The sequence below is a fragment of the Trematomus bernacchii genome, unplaced genomic scaffold (genome assembly GCF_902827165.1).
Source record: "Trematomus bernacchii unplaced genomic scaffold, fTreBer1.1, whole genome shotgun sequence".
Lineage (NCBI taxonomy): Eukaryota > Metazoa > Chordata > Actinopteri > Perciformes > Nototheniidae > Trematomus > Trematomus bernacchii.
In genome coordinates, this window is record NW_022987851.1 from 4,275,731 (window position 1) to 4,298,119 (window position 22,389).

The window sequence follows — 22,389 nt, forward strand, 5'->3', positions numbered from 1 at the left end:
TCCTGTTCGGCCAGATGATTGGGTGAGGGTGAAAGTTCACAAAAGAAAGTGGGCTGATCCCCGGTGGTCGGGACCGTGGGAGGTTGTTGAACGAACTTCAAACGCGTCAAAGGTAAAAAAGGAGCAAATTGGCACCACCTCACACATTGGCACCCTTCACTGGCACCTTCCACAAATCTCTCGGAAGTTAGGACTGATTTGGCAGAGCTGGAACAAAACAATAAATAAAAATAAGAACAAGAGACATTGAGATAGAAACAGCTCAAAAGACGAATTGTCTTTAGATTTTATAGTTTGTTCACTAAAGTTAAAACCTATTTTTTGTGTTTCACTGTAAAAAGAGTCCAACGTTTTGTTTGTATCGTTTTTGTATACGTTATTTTTGTACTCATCATTTTAAATTCTGTAACTGACACAACCATGGATAAAATAGATGAAATGCCATTAACAAAGCCGAAGCAATTATGGGGTCCCCTAGGGATAAGAGTCATAATAGCATTGTTAATTGTGTTCATGACAATGGGCGCCTTTCTGGTTGGGTGGGGAGTTCAACACCATGAACAACATGAATCCATTCGTGCACTCATAGAAAAGGCCCACATCACTAATAAAACTCCAGCTGTGTTTCAGAGACTTTCGCTTATCCCCAGAGCCAAAAGATCAGCTGAGCAACAGGAGGAGGGGTTAGAAATACTCATTCCCAGAGGTGAAGCGGTTATGGTCAGTCTTGATGTGTGTGATGTAGTTGTTTGTGGAGAGATGCAAGACGCAACAGGCCATGACGTTTGTGGGTGTATTCATGCTTGGGGACGGCCAGATGATAATTCATGGTGCCCTAATTCAGAGAAGGTATACTGGAGTGCTAGGACTGAAGGAAATAATAATCCCCCTAGTTTAGCGTTTAGGTCTCAGCTATCCTTTTCCAAAGGTCACCATAATGGAGATAGTAGCAGACATAACCCAATAATAATTGCTTTCAAAACGCACTCACACTTTTTGAGAAAAAGGGAAAAGTAACTGCATTTCACTTAATAATAGGAATAGAAGTTCCTGGTAAAGATCCATTAGGATCAATTTTGGTAAAAATAATCGACCTTTACGCCTTATCAGGGACTCTATGACTACATTATGAAAAACCATTCAAAAGGTACTGAAGTAGGAACTCTTGGGTGGTGCAATTCTACAACTGCTGTAACCGACCAGGATTTTCTCCCAGGAATAACTATGCCCAATATGCAGTATCCCAGAGCAGATGTTTGGTGGTATTGTGGTACTAAAACCTTGTACCCACTCTTGCCACAGGATTGGACTGGGACCTGTGCTCTAGTACAGCTAGTGATGCCTTTTTATGCAGTACCAATGACAGCCGATCAACTAATTAAAATGGCAGACCACCCCAGATCCCGCAGGCCCAAGAGGTCAGTCCCGGGAGGGAGTTTTGGCTCCACAGTGTACATGGACAGCATAGGGGTGCCCAGGGGAGTTCCAGATGAGTTTAAAGCTAGAAACCAGATCTTGGCTGGGTTGGAATCCATATTTCTCTGGCCCACTGTAAATAAGAATGTCGACTGGATTAACTATATCTACTACAATCAGCAGAGATTCATAAACCACACCAGAGACGCAATTAGGGGTCTGCACGAACAACTGGAAAAAAACAGCCTGATGGCTTTGCAGAACAGGATGGCTCTGGACATGATTCTGGCTGAAAAAGGGGGTGTATGCACATTTTTTGGAACATTGTGCTGTACTTTCATTCCTAACAATGACAAATGGATCAGTAACCAGGGTGCTAAAGGGACTCACTACTCTGAGCATGGAGTTAGCAGACAACAGTGGGATAGAGAACAACCCCCTTGGGGATTTCTTTGATGGTCTGTTTGGTAAATATAAGAATCTGGTATTGAGTGGGATGATGGCTATGTCAGAATACTGGCACTGTGTTGTTGTTGTTGCATTACATGTATCCGCACCCTAGCGAACCGACTGATCACCACGGCCTCAGCCGGGAACACATTCAGGGTCAATTTCTCATGAGGGAACAGTTTCAAATGCTAACAGAACAAGACGACCCACCCCCATATGCAGATCTTGAATTCAATGATGAGATTGTTCAAAGAATGTCCAAATGATGAGATTCTTCAAATGATGAAATCTAATATAGTGTAAATTCATTTCATTTTATCTTTCACTATTCTAATATAGTGTATTCTTTTATTACTTTTTGCTATTTCTAAAATAGTTTGTTTCTTTTTATACTTTGTGAAAACAAAGTGCCTTAACACTGAATGTAGTATAAGAACGATTTCTGTGAAAGGAGGGAGTAAGAAATGTTCTAATACCAAGCTAATTGCTCCTATTTTTAAGAGTGACATTGAAGGTTTAAACTAGAAGTTATGCTCAATGAAAAAACGTTTATGTTTGATGATGAACCAATGTATTTTTTTGACGAAGGTTATGAATTTTTCCATTTTTGATTGTATATTTTTTATATGAATTATGTACTATGCAATGTTCAGATGAAGAACACATTGATTTCAGTATTATTTTACATACCTTGAAAGGTATGTAAGGAGGGATTGTAAGAAATTAAAATCAATATGATACTTGAATATTGAATGGATGCACCGTTTTATTTTGAAAAGCTTATTTGAAGGACAACCCTGTCGTTTGCATGACGTCACTTCCGGTGTGACATGACGTCACTTCCGGCTACACGTAATCTATGTTTACAGCCGTCAGAATGTATAGAATAAAAAGTCATGAATGAGAATATGAGGAGGAAAGGCTTGTGGTGTTACACATTAAACACACAACGTCTAAATCTTCTTATTTTATGCGAAATGAATCCAGAGAAACGAAGGGGAGGAAGACCCGCCCATCGTCGAAGCAGCCAATGAGAAGAGGAGCCAGGAATCGGATATACACTTGTTTCAAAACCACGTTACTTAAAGTGGACCTATCATGCTATATTTGAATAATATATTGTAGGGCCATACCTATATAAGGTATATTTATACATTTTCTTTTTCAAAATACCAAACAGATCATGCATTTTAGCCATGCCTCATTTCGCTCTATTTTGCTCTCCTCCACCCTGTCTTTGCATGCGCTGCAGCTGACCACGCCCCCCTGCAAAGGAGGGGGCCGAGTTACGAGCGTCGTGTTACCATGCTGTTACCATGCCACGGCAACCTCTCATTCCCCTGATAGGTCAGCTCCTCCGTCCTGACGTCAGAGAAATGTTCAAATCTGGATCAGTCTGTATCAGATCCGTTGCAGCCCCGTTTTTAGAGATTTGGGTATGGAGGAAAAGAGAGAGGGTTGTTTTTTCTGACACTTGGTGAGTTCCCTGGAACACCGGGGACACATATTCATGTATAAAAGACGTACAAAAGTGCATTTTGCATGATAGGTCCCCTTTAATTAAATTACTCATTTTAACTTTTCCGAGACTCCAATTGTCTCTTTTTAACTTCCTCCTGGACTCGGGAACAACAAACACGATCTACACTGCCACCCGAAGTCCCCGGCCGGAAGTCCCTGGAGTTGAACGCCGACACCTCCTCATCACTCCACCGCTCCCATGTTTTTTTTTGTGTTGCCATAAGTTAGTCTCTCTCTGTTGGTGCACTGGGCTAATGCTAATGCTAATAATGCTAATGCCAGCAAATACAATGGCGGCTCCACAAAACTTTTCAGAGTTTTACGGGGCGTACCTGCTCTCGTAAAAGTTCTCATGAACTAAGTTCTCTTTTTGGTGTGAACGCAAAATCCCAGGAACTATCGGAACTAAAAGGGAAAAGTACGGGGAAAAGTACTCTGGTGTGAAAGCGCCTAATATCTCTATGGAGTCAGACACTGGAAGTTTGCTGGAGACTAATGCGTTGACTGGGACTGATGGAATGATGAGACTGAGGAATCTGCGAGGAACGAACTAGGGGCTGAGAAATAATCATATATTAAAAGACAACAGCATCATAAGAGGCCAACCAGAGTGACAGAGTGTGTCACTTTGCTGAAGGATAGGCCAGGGTTGCAGTCGAATAGTCCATTTTGCTTAGGAACCTTCCTAACGGAGTGAAATGACCCGGAAGTACGTCAGTGGCAGCCATGATAAGTGCCGTTCGAATTCTCTAAAATGATAGGAAAGGAGGTTTCAAACTTCCTTTATAACCTCCTTTAGCTTAGGAACCACTGTACCTCCCTTTACGAAAGGAGAGGAGAAAATGCTGCCCCACAATGCCTTGCGGCCGCAGCATTTGCCGTCACACAACAGTCGGCCGTTCACGGAAACAACCGATTATGACCGAGAAATGATATCATGAAAGTTACAGTGCTTATTAAGCATTTTATAACGTATGTGGTAACTTGCCAAAGTGCTTTGTTTTTAACGTTCATCAGTATTATAATCAAAAAGAGAAATATGAACGTTAGTTTTTTACTGAAATGATCAAATAAAGTCAACATTTCACAGTCTTTACTGAGCTGTGTGGGGTTTGTTCAACTTTTAAAAGATGTTTGAATGGTGATATACACAGTGATAGATGTTAAGGACTAATAAGTTTCACTTTCCTTTTTTATTTGAATTCCAACTTTGGTCATGAAGAATATGTTTCTCTGTTGTCCACGTTCATAAAGCATAAAACAACAGCATCAGAGCACGGTGCAGAGTCTCTATATGAGTTTACAGTAGTCCGTCGGTCTTATTATACATCCATATTGTAGTCCGCTGTATAGAAAACTGTAGTTTCCATAGTTTCCCCACAGCAGCAGACGCAATTTATGACGTCCGCTGGCGCATCATAAACACGTCGGATAGTGAAAGTGCAGTCGGATTCTCTAAAGTACCGCAGTCTCTTCTCCTAAATCCTTTTGAATTCTCCTATCCACTATCCCTTAACCCCGTGACGTTTCACACAGAGGTCAAGGGATAGACGATAGGGATAGACGTTAGGAGCTGATTTTTGGACTATTCGACTGCAACCCAGCTATCCAGGCTAGACTTTCCAAGAGGTAAAAATGCTGCTGCTGGAGTACTGACTGGAACGAGTGTTGATATCATGTCTACCATATCCTCTTAAAATACTCTGTCCAACAATATCAGTATTGTGAAGAACATTTTTTCTTACGCTTATTAAATATAGCAGAAAACGTGCATTTTTGTACTCAGGAGGTGACTTTGACAGAGGATTACTCAAAAAGTACACAGTAAAAGTACTTCATATTACTTGTGGGTGTAGTTTAAAGGTAGGGTATGTAAGTTTGAAAAACCGGCTCGAGATACACTTTTTGTTATATTCCATGGAATGCTCTTAACATCCCGATAGCAATGAATATCTTAAGTGCTTTGACAAAAAATCCATTAAAAAATGTCATCTGTGGAAGCCGTAGTACTGTAAAAAGCACGACCAATCATTTTAGCCGGCCCGGCTAAAATAACTGGATGGCCTACCCAGTGGCGTTTTTATATGTACAAAAGTGGTGGGGCACAAAAAACTTAGATGTCTATATATAAGCTTCTGCAGTGACGTGCAGTGAGGTTCATGGCTGGTGAGGCACTGGCACTGACTCTTCAGGTTTACAAATATTATATTTTGACCTAAACCAAAATATAATATTATTTTCAAAAGCTTTTTTTGTCTGATGCTTCGATTAATTTTAAACAGACAGTTCAACAAAAGGATACCCAAAAAATGTCATTTTATCATTTAAATATTGAATTGTTCTCTCTTAGTAAGATCCCATTTTCAATAAAATGGCGGTCTTACCTTGACTTGAAGATGAAGTCCATTTGCCTATCCTTCTGGACAAACATTTCTATTACTTTTTTGTAAAAGTCCTCCTTATGTTCTTGTAGTTTCAAAAGTCTATCATAAATCTAATCCATAGATTTATGATAAAAAAATTATATAAGTAGGGTAGACATGTGGATGTTATCCGGCTAATCAAAACGTGCATTTATCTAACAGGTACGTTTCCCACAGATCTTATTTCGAGCTATTTTCTAAAATCCTCTGGAGAAATCTCATTGCTTTTTTGTGCTTACTTCCTGGTTTTAGGACGCGCCACTGCAGCTCTCTCGTCTCCTCTTCACACAGCACACTTTTCGCGGCACACGTACTTACAGCCAATCAGCTCTGAATGATTTGAGATGAGGTATGGTGGGGATGGTAGCTCCATGCCCCTCTGGTCATTATTTTTTTGCCACACACATTTCATTACAAAATACTCTGAGCATGCGCAGTGAAGTTTTTACAGTCACCGTTGACTTCACAGCGAGAGGAAGGGGCATAATCAGGTTTTGTCCCACATGGCTCTAAACAGCTCAATAGGCACACACTGTGACTGTAGACACAGTAATTAGAAGAACACAGACTAAAACAGCAATGTACAGACGAATCAGATGATTAAACATGATCTTAAAATATATTTTATATATTTTTTTATTTATTTTTTTGCATTTTTGTAATCATTATTTGTAATACTTTCTGCTGACACTAGGTGGGGCTGTGCCCCACCTGCCCCTAATGACCAGTCGCCACTGGGCCTACCTGCCTGTCAGCCTTCTATCTGTGCACAAACTTATCTCGTGCCCTCATTGGTCATGTGCGCGTTTGTGTGTGTTGGAGGAGGGGCTCTATAAGGAAGTGGCAGATTTTCTCCGGTCGTGTATTTTCAAATTCTAGCGATCTCGAGCCGGTTTCTCAAATTTACATACCCTACCTTTAATTAGTACTGAGTCCAACAATATCAACCTCATTAAGAACTTATGGCAAAACATATTTGATCCCTCATCAAAGATAGCAGAAAACATGCATTATTGTACTCAGGAGGAGAGTTTAACAGAGGATCACTCAATAAGTACACAATAAAAGTACTCTAAATAGTATTTATCAATCCTCAACCTCCAATCTGTTTTAATAAAGTTTTGAAGAAAAAACCCAGCTCGATGCTGACTCGACCACGCAAACGGGAAATACGACCGCAGTGTCAATTCAACAGTAACATCAAACTATACTCATACTTTATAAGATCATGGCTGACAGTGCAAGGCAGATAGACAGATCGTGAGACAGACAGACAGACAGACACAAAGACACACACACACACACACACACACACACACACACACACACACACACACACACACACACACACACACACACACAGAGGCAGACTGTCTTCTGTATGTTTTGCATGTAGCCATATATTCAATATATATTTGTGTTAACACGCCCTATCTAAAGGCAAATATTATGAACCTTTATTTTGAAGAGTACAGCGCAAACTAGCCAATCAGAAGCAAGGATGCACTGGAGACCCACGCCCTTATATGGGAACGAATCGAAACATTGAGTGGTATTCTTGTTTTAACCATGATGTATGGTTTTAACAGTAAGAACAGAAAAACGAAAACACGAGCTGAATTTCCGGTTGTTTTTTTTGGGGCAAAATTGAAAAACAATTGTTTCAAATATACCAATAAAAACAAACAGTCAAAACATACCTTCGTCGTCAGTGACATTCGATCTGCCTAACACGTGATGTGGGAGGCAGGCCGCAGGCAAAGCAAGTTATAAATGAAAGTGAAAGTATATTTGTACTAGAGAAGTCGTTGTTGCGTTCGAGCAGCAAGTAGATATTTCTACGAATAAATAATCATGTATTTAATCTTAAAGATATTGAGTTTCTTATATCTTTGTGCAGGTAAGTTATTTTCTTTCGCTTTTTTACATATTTTGGCTTGTTAATTAGCCCATAATGAATGAAATTACTATACTACGAAGTACTGTACTGTAGCCTACTAATTGTATTTTACCATATTACACATTACTAATATATAATACTAACAGTAAACTAAACTGCTATACATTCTTCTACTCTACTATGTATAGTATAAGTGATGGCTAATATGTTGATTATTCAGTATGTCTTGTTCACTTTTAGTTCAAATAAATTTTCTAAGAAACAATATTTCATTTATATTTTGTTAAATGTTAAAATTGCAATTGATTTGTTTGTTAAAAAAGCACTTAATACATTTGACAAATCATACAATGTTCATACGTCTCATCTCGTCCTGTGGTGTGACAGCATGTCCTGTGGTTTGACGTCACTTCAAATACAATTAAATGACTTTTCCTAATTTTAACTAACTTTAATTATTATGTGCATGTGAAAACATTGCACAATTTAAAGGTGGGATAAACCGGCTCGAGATACACTTTTTGTTATATTCCATGGAATGCTCTTAACATCCCGATAGCAATGAATATCTTAAGTGCTTTGACAAAAAATCCATAAAAAAATGTCATCTGTGGAAGCCGTAGTACTGTAAAAAGCACGACCAATCATTTTAGCCGGCGGCTAAAATAACTGGATGGCCTACCTGCCTGTCAGCCTTCCATCTGTGCACAAACTTATCTCGTGCCCTCATTGGTCCTGTGCGCGTTCGTGTGTGTTGGAGGAGGGGCTCTGTAAGGAAGTCTGAAGGAAGGGGCAGATTTTTTCCTGTTGTGTATTTTCAAATTCTAGCGCACTCGAGCTGGTTTCTCCAAAAATACCTACCCCACCTTTAACTATAAAAAAGAAAGCAGACATTTTCACAGGGCCGTCCCTGGCCAACTTGGGGCCCCAAGCGACATTGTGAGATGAGGCCCACCCTCCCCCCAACCGACAGGAGTGAAACAATTTTTTTTGGGAACAGTTACATTTTTATACAGTGAGGTAAATGGTAAATGTGCATGTATGTCGTTCAGTATGCGTTTACAGGTGAATACGTCTGAATTTCCTGCCAAATACTAGCCTCAAAAAGATTAAAATATAATTAATGCAAATAAACTACTTCTACTAATAATCATAATCATAATCAATTCAATAATATAAATACTATATTATTTTATTATAATATAGTTGTAATATAGTCATGACAAAACATGCTTATTACATGCTAAAAAACTGATATTTCTTATATCTGTATTCAAATGTAGTTCCCTCTGTCAGCAATGTATCAACAACTACACACACATTTCTATCAGTATTTCTCTGTGTTGTGGTTGACATAATGATGACTGTTAGGAGTTAAGGGGAGAGGCTGAGCATCACCATGAAATGTGCAAATTGACATAAAAAGGAATAAAAGGGGAAAAAATGCTCCATGTTTTTTAGGCTGTAAACTTGAACTGTTATGTAAGCCAACTAGACAGACAGTTTATCACTCTTCCTCCTGTACATTAGCAGATAAAAGGCATACAATACTTGAATGAATGGTAAATAAAGAATGCTGGAAATAACTGCATCTCCATTAGCCTATATGCTATGCAGAGACTGCCTTCTTCATGTCGTGAATTGCAGCTGATGTTTTAATATGGCAATTGAGAACTGCCCACAAGCCGAGCTCATAAGCCGAGGCCCCATGCAGCCTGCATGATCGGCCTGTAGGGAGGGACGGCCCTGCATTTTCATCAGGGTTTTTTTCATGTTTCAGTATATTTCCAACAATATATTGTTTCTTCATTTAAAACATTTAAGGTAACATTGTAACCCTTTTTTGTTTTGTGTCGTGAATCCTGGTACATGAAATTACTTACTCGCCAAGCCTGAGTATATCACTACATTATACTGAACTATATGTTTGTGAACTACACTGACTCCCTCTGTGTCTCTCAGGTGTGCAGTGTGTCCATCAGGTGTCATGGCTGCCCTGTCCGTTCACTGATGAACACGTGTTTAAGAATGAAGAGGGTCACACGGAGACTCAGCTCATCCACAGAGAGGCCCTGCTGCAGTTTGGTCAAATAGGAGATGCTGCTGTTAATCCACATGGAATCACTTTCCTGATTACTGGTAAGACCTGCAGCCTATTGAGTTACAGACTAAAATCTATTGTTTTCTAATGTAATCTTTTGTGTTGTAGTCTCTAAATTGGACCTGCGGCGATACTTGGAGGGAGTGGAGGCTGAGCAGTTGCAGTGTGAGCTGCGTAGGTACAGCACAGCGGGCATCCATGTTCGCTGGCCAGTGCTGGGGGCCCGGGAGTACAACCACTGGTTCACCTGCACCCTGAAACACACCAACGGCCTGTTCAGAATCACAGGCTTCCTCAGACACCCATCGGACAAAGCAGCCCCGGGACAGCAGGACTACAACAGCTGGACTCCCATCGGGGACAAAGAGATGCTCGTCACAACAAGTAACACTCAACACATGTCTTTCTATTCAATCATTTTGGGATGCAAAATTGTATTGTAAATTCACAAGTGAAAGTTTTGGTACAACTTTATTCATCAAGATCGTCATCATGGTAATGATGTTTATAGGACACTCTCATGGATCTTATGAGATCTGCTCGAAACGTCATGTTAGCAACCACTCAAAAGGTGGAGTTTTCACACAGTTAAAGAAAAACTTTACCCACAACATTTCTATTGGCTAGCACTCCTTACACATTGTACGTGATAAGCTAAGGGACGGGACCTCTTTAAGCGGTTGACCAATCGCAACAGAGCATGCCAGCTGACCAATCAGAGGATACTGGGCTCTGGTTTCAGACAGAGGGTGAAAACAGGTGTTGCAGCACAGGCAGAATGAGAAAAATCAAGAGCTTTCTGAACATTAAAGCATGTAAACATGTCACAGTAGAGGCACAAAACACAGATATGAATTATTATTGTTACCTTCAAATCCTCAAGGTTCAAGGTTCAAGGTTCTTTATTGTCAATCTGACATAGCTACAGAGTAATTATGCAGTTGAAAATCTTATGTCACAGGCTTCTCCAACAATGCAACATAATAACATAACATAATAACAATAAGAGCATGAGCAATACAAAAATAATAATAGTTATAAAAATGAAATAAAGTTATGATGTGGAATAGTGCAGTACGAGTCTATATACAAGTTATTGGAATGATATATATCCTGAGGGAAATGTTGTTCTTATTGCATGTCTTCTCGGTAAAAGAGAATCCACAATCAGAGAAAAAGTCCTGTGAGTGGAAGTGAATGAGGGCCGCAATTAATAAATTCAAAATTACTCAAAAGAATTCTTGCAGTGAACTCCAGGATTAGTACTGTGTTGATAACGTTTTGCTGAAGTTAAACGTTGTCCCCATTTACTCCAAATCATCAAACATTATCTTTGTTTTTTGATTATTTCGTCACCTTGAAGATATGCAAGATATAACACTTTTAACTTCTAATTTAACGTCAGTTCCATATTGAAATGTAATGCTGGCCATTTTTTGCTTTAAGAACTAAGTGTGTCTCTGTGTGCCTGTGTCTTGTCTCTTCCGTGTCCATAGCTGCCATGGTAATGAAAACACTAACTCCATCAGTGAGAGCAGGCCTAGGCTCCAAACAGAAGCTCCACTGCCAGTTTGCTGTCGACCACCATGGACCAAACTTTTATGTGGAGTGGCTCCTGCAGCAGCATGGAGAGAGAACCAGCCTCTTCAGTCACAGCAGCCGCTCAGTACAGAGCAAGGGGTCCGGGGTCGTACTTAGGAGCCTGGCAGACGGGGACGCTTCCTATAACCTTCCCTTCACCAAGTTGAGCAGTGAAGGGACGTACATCTGTTCAGTGTCCGTGCTTCCACTGTTCGTCAGTATGGATATTGTTCTGCAAATCGAAGGTAAGGAAGAGTCAAAGAGAGGATCAGACCAGACTGACATTTCTGGGCTATTAATAATGTGAGTTATAAAATGAACGTCTGTTTTTCTGTATGACAAAAAAGGATAAATGTGAAGAATCTTTCATAGTTAAAGAGTATCTGTTTCAGAAATAAGAAAACTTGCAACTTGCCAGCATTCTTTTAAAATGGATTCCAATGATGATTCAATGATTCCAATCCATGCCGTCGGTAGCGAGTGCTTCACCTTGTTTGTGTGTCCCTTCCGAGCGCTTCGAGTGTCAAATATTTCAACTTTTCAGTGAAAGCACTAGTGACGTCACCGTAGTAATTGGTAGGGAAGCCTGTTTTGGACTGTTTTTGTCACAGGGATAAATAATATATATAATAATAAAAACAATGTGACAATGACTTAAGAAGAGAGGGAATTTACAGTGACAGACAAAACTAAGTTACAATGAAATACCTGTGCTGCCTGCTTTGCTTGTATGTTTCTTCTAGGCTAGCTGTTTCAAGTGATGTGCTAAGCTAACAGTTTTATTCACACCAGTTTATATTAAATGTACAAACATGGTATTGACACTGAATTCAGTGGTGCAAGAATGAGTCCTAAAACCCGGTTTCATCCTCTCGAAGTCAACGTTTTTTTTATTGTGTTACTTTGTAGTTAGAAACATCACAAGGTTTTGGCTAGCTTACAGTATTTTCCAGTTATGTTCTAAAACATAAAATACTTCAGAAAATAAAATACTCAACTCATGAATATTGAAAGCTATGTGTCTTGAAAACGGCGGTTGCTAATCAGTGACTAAATGAGACTACTAAACCTCATCACGCTGACACGAGTCCTCCTTTAGCTTAGCGGTGGTGATGTGCAGCCATGCGACCCTGATGTACAGTAGTTTGTGAATAGCATGACGTTAGCTTTTTACTTCTGGCGATTGCTTTATGCTGAAAAAATCACAAAGTGGTGTTAATATATGGAGATTATCCTGCTAAACAAAACGTATTAAGTATCATAAACCAGGGTTGCCAACTTTGGGTACCTGGCTGGAGTGAGATTTTGATGTCATGGGTTTAATTCGGTTTAATTACACATATGCGCACGAAATGACTGCTATCGTGTCAGCAGCGGGACCTTAGCATATAGGATATATATATACAATATATACAAATACACAATAATGGACACAGACTATAAAGGGCACACAGTTTCATTCACTAATGAAAGTCAAACATGTTTGTTTCCACTGTTTTATTGTGTGCCTTGTGTGAACTCGATAACTTTTCTGACCTCGAGAAATTGCCATTTACATGAGGATGTGACTAGCAGTTTGAAAGGATGTACTTGAAATATTATTATATATTATCATTATGTCAGTGGTCTAAAATGGTCATACAACGGTGCCGACAATATTATCGTTTATCGCCTAGTACAGTGCTTCTCAAACCTTTTTCCGTAATGTACCCCCTCTGAAACATTTTCTCAGCCAAGTACCCCCTGACCGACCCCGAACATTTTTGATAGAAAAAGCCTATATAAATAATTACAATATAGTGATGTTCCATCAGTGTGTGATTTATGAACTCCTTCATCCATGAATTACAACAAACAAAGAACATAACGACAGATTTTTAAGTAATAATTATATGTTTAATGAACCAATGAACAAAATGTTATATTATGCAAAAACTATAAAATACAATAAACAAATATTATAATAAAATGTGGTGCCTGATGTGCTACCATCCAAAACCCCATGCATAAACAAGAAAACAGCATTAAATAAGCAGTCACAATGCATGAAAGGGTTAAAAACAAAACATTGTAACAAAAATGTGCAATTACAATAAAAACTACGTAATAACACTGCAATGACACTATTAATGAGTTTTAGGTGCATTAAACTGCATTTGAAAATAGAAAATACAATTTAGTGTCAAAACATTGGCAAAAAAACTAAACAATTGTAATAATAAATAAATTATAAATTGCAATAACACTAACAAGTAACAATAAGAGCACTTTAGCACTCAATTTAGTGTGAAACGTGTGCTTGTCCTTCACTGAGCATCTTGGTCATCCTTGGTGGCAGAGAGGACACAGCAGTGATCAGACTCTTTTCCAGGCCCAGTCTATTTCTCTGCTTTGTTTTGATCAGAGTCATTGCAGAGAAGGAGGCCTCACACAAATAGGTGGATCCAAAGGGCAGTAGCTGCTCCAAAGCTGTTTTCCCAGCTCAGGATGCTCCTTTTTCACACACACCCAAAACTGCGTGAGAGTGGAGTTTTCAAATGTCATCTTTAGGCCGCGGTCAGATGACACATCCAAGAGTTTTTCCTGGTGACAGAGAGGAAGCTTTTCTCTGTTTGCTTCTGACAGAAGAAATGGGTTTCTTACCCAATCAAGCTGTGCAGGTTTATCCTCCATGTCAGGAAAGTACGACTTGAAACTAACTATCAGGTTGGCCAAGTGTTCCTCTATAATGGACTTGACTGGAGCGCTCTGCACATCCTCACTGGAGAGGAAAGCATCTACCTGAGGAAAGCAGGTGAGATCCCCCTGTGCACATGCCCGTTTCCACAACTCTGCTTTCTTTACGAAACCACCCACCTTGTCATACAGGTTCAGAATGTTGGTGTTCTTTCCCTGCATGCACACATTCAGCTCATTCAATTTGCTGAATATGTCTGCCAGATAGCAAAGCTTTGCAAGCCAATCTGTGTCCTCAAACAGTGTGGCATAGGGAGATCCTTGCTCTGACAGAAAGGTGTGCACCTCCGATCGTAGCTCCAACAGCCTGCTCAGTATCCTCCCCCGAGAGAGCCAGCGCACTTCTGTGTGTAGCAGTAGTTGGGTGTGTTCAGCTCCCATGTCCTCGCAAAGGCGGTGAAACAGATGCGCATTGAGTGGCCTTGACTTTATGAAGTTAATCCCTTTGATGCTGTTGTTCAAAACGTCATGCAACACAGGACTCAGCTTTTTGGCCGCCAGTGCTTCCCTGTGTATGACACAGTGATTCCACTGCACTTCTGGATTTTTATCCCTAATACGTGCCATGAGCCCTTTAAATCGGCCCGTCACTGAGGCAGCTCTGTCAGTACAGACACTCATGCAGTTTCTCCAGTCCAGCTCGTTTTCAATAAAGAAATCATTCACAACATTAAAAATGTCCTCCCCCGTTGTTTTCCCTTCTAAGGTCTTGCAGAAAAGCACATTTTCATAAATGTCGTCAGTATCCACGTATCTCACGAAAGCAATGAGCTGAGCCTTACCGCTGACATCGGTCGATTCATCAAGCTAGAGTGAAAATGTTTCGCCAAGTTTTCCCACAACTTGTTCAACAATATCTGCTCCCATTCGTTCTATTCTGCGTGAAACGGTGTCATTAGAAAGAGGCACCATTTTGAACTTCTCCTTGCACTTCTGTCCAGCATCGTCTCCGCCAAAACAACAGCAGCTGGGAGTAACAGGTCCTCAGCGATCGTGAACGGCTTTTTGGCCTTAGCGATGAGCAGTGATACCGCATACGATGCCTCCAGTGCTTTGGCTGATGTTGTGGAGGCTTTTCGCATAATCTCTTGGGAGGATCTATACTCAGCAAGTTTTCTTTTGAAAAACTCCGGTGGCTTACCAACGTGACGCAGGTGTTTGGTGCTGAGATGTCTCTGGAGGTGCGCTGGTTTCATTGAGCTGTTGGCTCCTTACGTCGGAGGGGGCGAGAATAACCTGAGCAATAACAGTTAATGGCGAGTACGGCAAATACAAGTTGTACCAAGCATAAGCAAAAAAGCATTTTTTTTATTAACCTTTTTTATTGTTTTCTCTCGCGTACCCCTGCAGTACCCCCACGTACCCCTAGGGGTCCGCGTACCCCCATTTGAGAATCACTGGCCTAGTAGAACAATAAGCAGCAGACTTTTACTTTTTTATCATTTCTACTGGATCTTAGATCTGCGCATGCGCAATACGGGTCGGCAGTTGCGGCTCCAGAGTATTTTTGTTGGGTAATCTAGCGTGTGCTTGTCGCCGTCCAGTCCTTTTGTTAAGGCTTCTTAACCCCCTCCGAATCAGCATTGCTATTGCATTTGAATGGTCGATCTGTATTTGTGGCTGAGTTATTGGCTTAAATAACTCAGTTACGAAGCTGTGTAACACGAGCACCAAAACCACAACTTCAGTCAACTCCATAGCGTGTCTGACTGAGGTCGGAAGGTAAACAGAAGCATACAGCGGAAGCGGAAGTTTTTTTATTTTCTTCTTCTTCTCTCGATTTTTTGGCGGATTGCAACTTTAAGGTGCATACCGCCACCTACTGTACTCGCCGTGAAGTTGTTTGCGGCCTGCCAGTAAACCCAAAGCAGAAGAAGAAGAAGTGACGTCAGCGGCTCATTTGCCTAATCCACCCCCAGGAACTCATTTTGGTGTGAACGCGATCTGCTTTAGTTCATCAGAACTAAAAGAACTCTCATGAACTAAAGTTCTCATGAACTACTGTGGGAAAAGTACTTGGTGTGAACGCCCCATATGGTAGGCTAACCCATACAGTGGTGGGGCTCAAGTCAGTATTTGCAATGTAATTACATACACGCTCCCCCCGACAGTGAAACGCCACGCGTGAGGTTTAGATTATTTCCCTGTTTCAATCCAAATTGAACTGTATGAAATAAAAAGGCACATTTGTCTTGTAGTAAATAAAAAGGGCGACCTGGAGCCAATCCTGCAATTTCCCCACAGGTGAAAGAGTTCACATGCTGAAAACCCAACCCCTGCAGGGGGGTCTGGAGGGATTCTCCCCCAGGAGATTTTTTAAAATACTAACATAAAATACACATTCTGGTACTCTCTTGAGAAGAAAAATTAATAAATCTATTACTACACGACATATTTAAAAAAATGAATGCCATTTTAGTTTTTTGTTACTTTGTTCTGAAAGCTGAACCTGCTGCTCCTCACAGAGAGCAGAGGGAAGAGGCTGTGTGAATTACTTTACATTGTGGATAAGGGTGGATAGCCCCCATTGTTCTGTGTGTCAAAATGAAAGACAGCCCACACACCTATCAATCATCAAACCGTGGGGTCTTATTTCATTACGTGTTGATTTCTATCAACACATAATGTTGTATCGATGTATAGAGATGTACTACCGCAAAAGTATTCTCCGTCGGGACTTCCTGCAACAACTCCACGCCGTTATCGTGATTCTGATTGGCCAGAAGACATTATCAAAGATGTTCTATTGAGAAGACGATCACTACGTGACAAAAGTTTTCAAAACCGTTTCTAGTCTTCGGTATTCTTGTTTTTGGCGTGAGAATAGTTTGGGCAGCGTGAGAGCGTGAGATTGAGAGTGAAAGCGTGTGTCACACGCCAGATGCGTGAGAGTTGGCAACCCTGCATAAACGTGCATTTGCCTCAGATCTTATTCTCTGCAATACACCAAAATCCGAAAACAATCCGATGCTTTTTGTCAAAGGAGCCCTTGCGATGCTAACTTTCGAGTCGGCCTATAAAATCACGTCATCCCTGCACCACTCTATTGAAGTAACTGTACCACCTAAAACATACTTGCTTTTGCACACAGGATTGGCAGCTGGAGTCAAACTCATAATGGAACCCTTTTGCTGAGAGGATCTGACTTTATTCTCTCCTCTCCTCAGAGGCTCCCAGGGTCTCCCTCAACGTTGGACCCACTCTGACACTGCTGGAGGGCGGGGAGCAGAGGGTGACATGTGAGGCAGACAGTTACTACCCTCTGGATGTGGAGATCGGGTGGTACATGCAGGACCCGGCGGTGGCGGGACAGAGGGTGGGCGCTCCTCTCCCCGAGAAGCTCCAGAACGTTCTGCTGTCCAGCCACAAACACAACAACGACAAGACGTACTCGCTGACGGCCTTCTTCTACCTGCAGGCTGCACTCAAGCACTCAGGAAGGGAGTTCACATGCAGAGTATCCCATAAGTCCCTGAGGGTGCCCATCAAAAAGAGCTTCACCCTGACTGTGGAGGGTGAGTGGAGGAGGGCTGAGTTAATAAGCTTATTAGGTTTATTTGTAATGATGATATTGATTATGAAACAAGACAATCCGGATAAAACGATTATTGTGCCACATTTTGTTTTAATCACACAAATTTTAGTTGTGTTTTTAATCCAGCGTATCGCCCCTTTCCTTTACAGTTGTGCCCTTACACCAGAATTATCTTTTTTAATGAAAAAACAAAAAATATATTTATTTTATTCAATAAATAAATATTTTGTATCCTTAAGAAAATACAATATATTTATTTAAATATGTACATATACGTACATTGTCAAACATATACACATTTTTTTGTATATATATATATTTTATCTCCACATCATGTATGTATATATATATATTCAAATAAATAATGTATGTATATAAATATATATTCAAGAAAATCCACCTTATATTTGCAAAGTCAATTAACAATAGGTCAATATGTCGATTTTTCAATCAGTCAATATTGACCAAAATATTTGTTATGACTTCTGCCATAATGTAGCAGCAATAGGACCATAACGCACTAGTAACACCTAATACACTGCAGTTCTGTGAGCTACCACTGAACAGCAGCAGAAGAGCATATCTAACACTAGATTCAAGATTCAATGCAAGGCTTCATTGTCATGTGCACAGTAGCTACAGTGTAGATATGGCAATGGAAATCTTAAGTACCAGACTCCTCCAACAATGCTACATAATATATGTAGGACATATAAAACCAATAAAATAGTAATGTTTATTTTATTCAGAATACCTTTATTCGTCCCACAGAGGAGAAATGTACACCTGTTCCAGCAAAGAGCCAAAGATATCTTAATATCTCTCAAGAAGCATGCATAAAAAAAAAAATAAAGATAAAAAACTAGAAATTACACAATTTACAAGATACACATCCAGTACCAATAACAGTTAAGGGATATAGCAGCCAGGTGAAAGTATAAAAGATGGTAGTATAAATTGCACAGCTATTTACGGTATATATATATATATATATATATATATTGCACATAAGTAGTATTGCACAACAGGAGTGTTAGTTAGATAGTATGTGTTGTTATATGTGTGTGGGGTCTACCAGGGTCTGTGGTGGTTTTAAAGTCTGACCGCTATAGACTGTATACATTTATATAAAGGTCATGTTGGTTTTCTGTTTTCTCCTCAGAGCCAACCGGCTGGATGCTTTTCATTGTCATCTCGCTGCTGCTCACCCTGTGTGTGATGCTGTGTTACCTGCACTCAGGTGAGTGTGGGGTCCCTCAGACAAAGTCATTGAAATGAGCTCCGCCTTACCTTTATTAGCGGCAAAAGGAATAAACATATTAATGCATCAATAAACGTATTCCATCAATGTGATATGTACTATTCTGAAAAGGACCATTCTGCATACCATTGTACTTTTACTTAAACATGAATGCAGGACAGGCTATTTCTTTCCACCACTGTTGATGCCTGAAAAAATGACTGTCATTTATTTTCTCCACAGCAAGAAGAAAAGCATGACAGGTAGGATGATCTTATAACAAAACATGTTTTGTTCCCACTGTTTAAAGGGTTAATGTGTTTAGACAAAACCACAGAAAAGACCCAAACCAGACATGGTAGCGACGTGTCAATCATAAGTTAGCCATGCCTAAAAGGTCCCCTATTATGCTCTTTTTCAACACTATATTATAGTTCTCAGTTATATACAAAACATGTTTCTGAATTGTTTGGCTCAAAGTACCAAACAGATCATGCATTGTTGCTATAATCCCCTCTGTTTCAGCCCTGTTTCAAAAGTGCTGATTCTGTGTCTGTAGCTTAAAAATATAATGAGCTGCTGCTGGCCACGCCCCTTTGTGAATTAATTGGTTAAAAAAACATAATAGCGCTCTAAGAGGAGATTCAGGTGATAAGGTGGGCGGGTGTTACCTTGGTTGGTTATTGGCTAATTGTTGCACAACCCAAACATCTGTTGTGATGTCACAACATTGCCAAATCTGATCAGCTAATTATCAGACAGGAAACCAACATCATTCTGTGTTGAAGACTTTAAACTATAATTGAGACCATAATCACAACAGTTAAATATTTCCTGAAATAATAAATCATGTGAGAAGTAAAATTATTTTCCTATAGACTTTTATACAATCTGATTTTTTTCTTTGTGTGTGTATCGAGCAGAACCGACTATACTGAGCAGCAGCCTTGGAAGAGTGAGCAGATGAAGCGGTAACGGCGAACCTCCTACCTCGTCAGTTTGTTTCAGAGACTCATTTGATTGGTGTGTGTGTGTGTGTATGTTTTATGGTGAAGGTTTGTTTTTGTTGTTGCATAGATTTTGCTCATGCTAAAAAAGCTTGATATTGAATGATCAAACAGGGGAAAATGCAACAGTTTACGGGTTCATGCATAGTAGTAGTAGTTTAATAGAGCAACGTTTGTTGATGCACATGCAAAGTTCTGTACACAGGCAGCACAGCAAGCAAATACTCCAATACTGAAGGACAGCAAACATGGATGTAAATAAAACACGATTTGAAGAATTAAATAAATAATGAAACTCTGAGAAGGTAAATATATTCAACACATTTGTTAGACTTCACACTTATTGAGAAATACTGAATCTAACTATATTTGGGCACATAGGACTACAGTGTTTTATCTATATTGTTCATTTTCCACCCATCCATCTTCTCCCACTTATCCGTGGTCGGGTCGCGGAAGTAGCTGTTCCAGCAGAGAGCCCCAAACCTCCCTTTCCCCGGCCACATCATCCAGCTCTGACTGGGGGATTCCAAGGTGCTCCCAGGCCAGCGAAGAGATATAATCCCTCCACCTGGTCCTCGGTCTACCCCTCGGTCTCCTCCCAGCCTGGAACACCTCCCTAGGGTGGCATCCTTACTAGGTGCCCGAACCACCTCAACTGGCTCATTTCAACGCGAAGGAGGAGCGGTTCTGCTCTGAGTCCCTCCCGGATGACTGAACTTCTCACCTTATCCCTAAGGGAGATGCCAGCTACCCTGCGGAGAAAACCCATCTCGGCCGCTTGTATCCGCGATCTCGTTCTTTCGGTCATGACCCATCCTTCATGACCATAGGTGAGGGTAGGAACGAAAATGGCCAGGTAGACAGAGAGCTTTGCCTTCTGGCTCAGCTCTCTTTTCGTCACAACGGTGCGGTAAAGCGACTGCAGTACCGCTCCCGCTGCTCCGATTCTCCGGCCCATCTCACGCTCCATTGTTCCCTCCCTCGAGACCAAGACCCCGAGATACTTGAACTCCTTCGCTTGGGGTAAGGACTCATTCCCTACTTGGAGTGGACAGTCCATCGGTTTCCTGCTGAGAACCATGGCCTCAGATTTGGAGGTGCTGATCCTCATCCCAGCCGCTTCACTCTCGGCTGTGAACTGATCCAGTGAGTGCTGAAGGTCGCAGACCGATGAAGCCATTAGAACCACATCATCTGCAAAAAGCAGTGGTGCAATCCATAGCCCACCGAACTGCAGTTGCATTGTTCATTTTATTTTATTGAATATAAGTGTGTACTCAAAAACGAAATGTAGTATACAACAGAAAATCTCTGTTACCTCAGAAACAACAAGGAGCCCTATCAAGTAACATGTATCCACTGTATGAACAAGATGAATATCAAAGATATGCACACAGTGTAAATACAATATTTCTTATTGAAGGCATTTAATAAACACGATGGTACTTTGAGTGTGATTCTTCATGTGATCCAAAAACGTTAACGTTTTTTTGGTACTGGAACAAGCCCAACATATATCTGCACCAGATAGTTCATTTTATGGAAAAATGATTCCATGTGTGAGCTGCTTCCCTGCGATTAATAAACATAAGATGTTTCATGTGATTTTAAATGTTCCTTTGAAACTTGACACTTCACTGTAAGTAAGACAGCCGCTCGATTTTGATCACTTTAGCAAACAACTTCTCCAGAATTAGCTCTTACGGGCATTTTCAAGTGTAATTCTTGAAACATCAGCTTTCTCTCAAAGGAAAAAAATTTACGAAAATGTTCAATTTTCAGTGTTTGGCCGTTTTTGTTTTTCTAAAATGTCTTCTTTCATTCTGCTATATTAAAAAGGAAACATAAAAAAATCAAATGTTGGTGTATTTGACTTACTTTGTCTATTTGCATCCCTAGATTTCTCCATAAATTCACGCAAGGTTATTATTAGATCATTACATATTTAAACTTAACAGTAATACAACAAATTATTGTCGCAAGTAATCAAGTGAGGAAGCTTCATATTGTTATGTATTAGTTACATTTATTTACCTTTTATTTTAAGACATTTAACAACACATTAAAAACTTTAAATCCTGTTATATCTCTCACAGGCTCCGCCCTCTACTGGACTCTATGGGTACTACCCTCAATCATGCTATGCGAGTATTCACCTTCTGAGATATCTATAAACATAGCCGGCCCCTCGGGGCGGGCCTACCTGAATGCGCGCGCAAGCCCACCGTATATAAGGCGGCCACGCCTCCTGACTGTCATCCTTTTCTCTTCAGCGAGCGAGCAACAACTGAAGCAGAGAAAGTAAAACGTTTGAAAGAAGAGAAAGAGTTATCATACCTTCAAGGAGTCGCCACTTCGAGAGACCCGGGCCTGTCCTTCGTGCCCTGGCTTAATAGCGGGCGCCGATCCCCACCACCTCTGCTTCGAGTGTTTGGGGGACCAGGATATGGCCGAGGCGGTGCCATTCACGTTCGCC

The 22,389-nt window shown here is 40.5% G+C and overlaps 1 protein-coding gene and 1 long non-coding RNA gene across 2 annotated transcripts in view; one reads left to right on the forward strand and one right to left on the reverse strand.

Moving 5' to 3' along the window:
• The window catches only part of LOC117468775, a 27,019-nt gene extending 5,244 nt beyond the window's left edge, over positions 1 to 21,775 (reverse strand). Inside the window, exon 1 of the long non-coding RNA XR_004554515.1 lies at positions 21,232 to 21,775. This is a non-coding gene — a long non-coding RNA (uncharacterized LOC117468775). The remainder of the gene's footprint in view (positions 1 to 21,231) is intronic.
• On the forward strand, positions 7,665 to 20,514 carry dhrs13b.2 (dehydrogenase/reductase (SDR family) member 13b.2). The gene is made up of 8 exons (XM_034113042.1): positions 7,665 to 7,710; positions 9,673 to 9,849; positions 9,920 to 10,195; positions 11,308 to 11,637; positions 17,296 to 17,643; positions 18,826 to 18,903; positions 19,147 to 19,166; positions 19,827 to 20,514. The coding sequence occupies exons 1-7, from the start codon at positions 7,665 to 7,667 to the stop codon at positions 19,161 to 19,163; spliced, it is 1,272 nt and encodes a 423-aa protein (XP_033968933.1). The 3' UTR covers positions 19,164 to 19,166; positions 19,827 to 20,514.
• Positions 21,776 to 22,389: the final 614 nt, after the last annotated feature.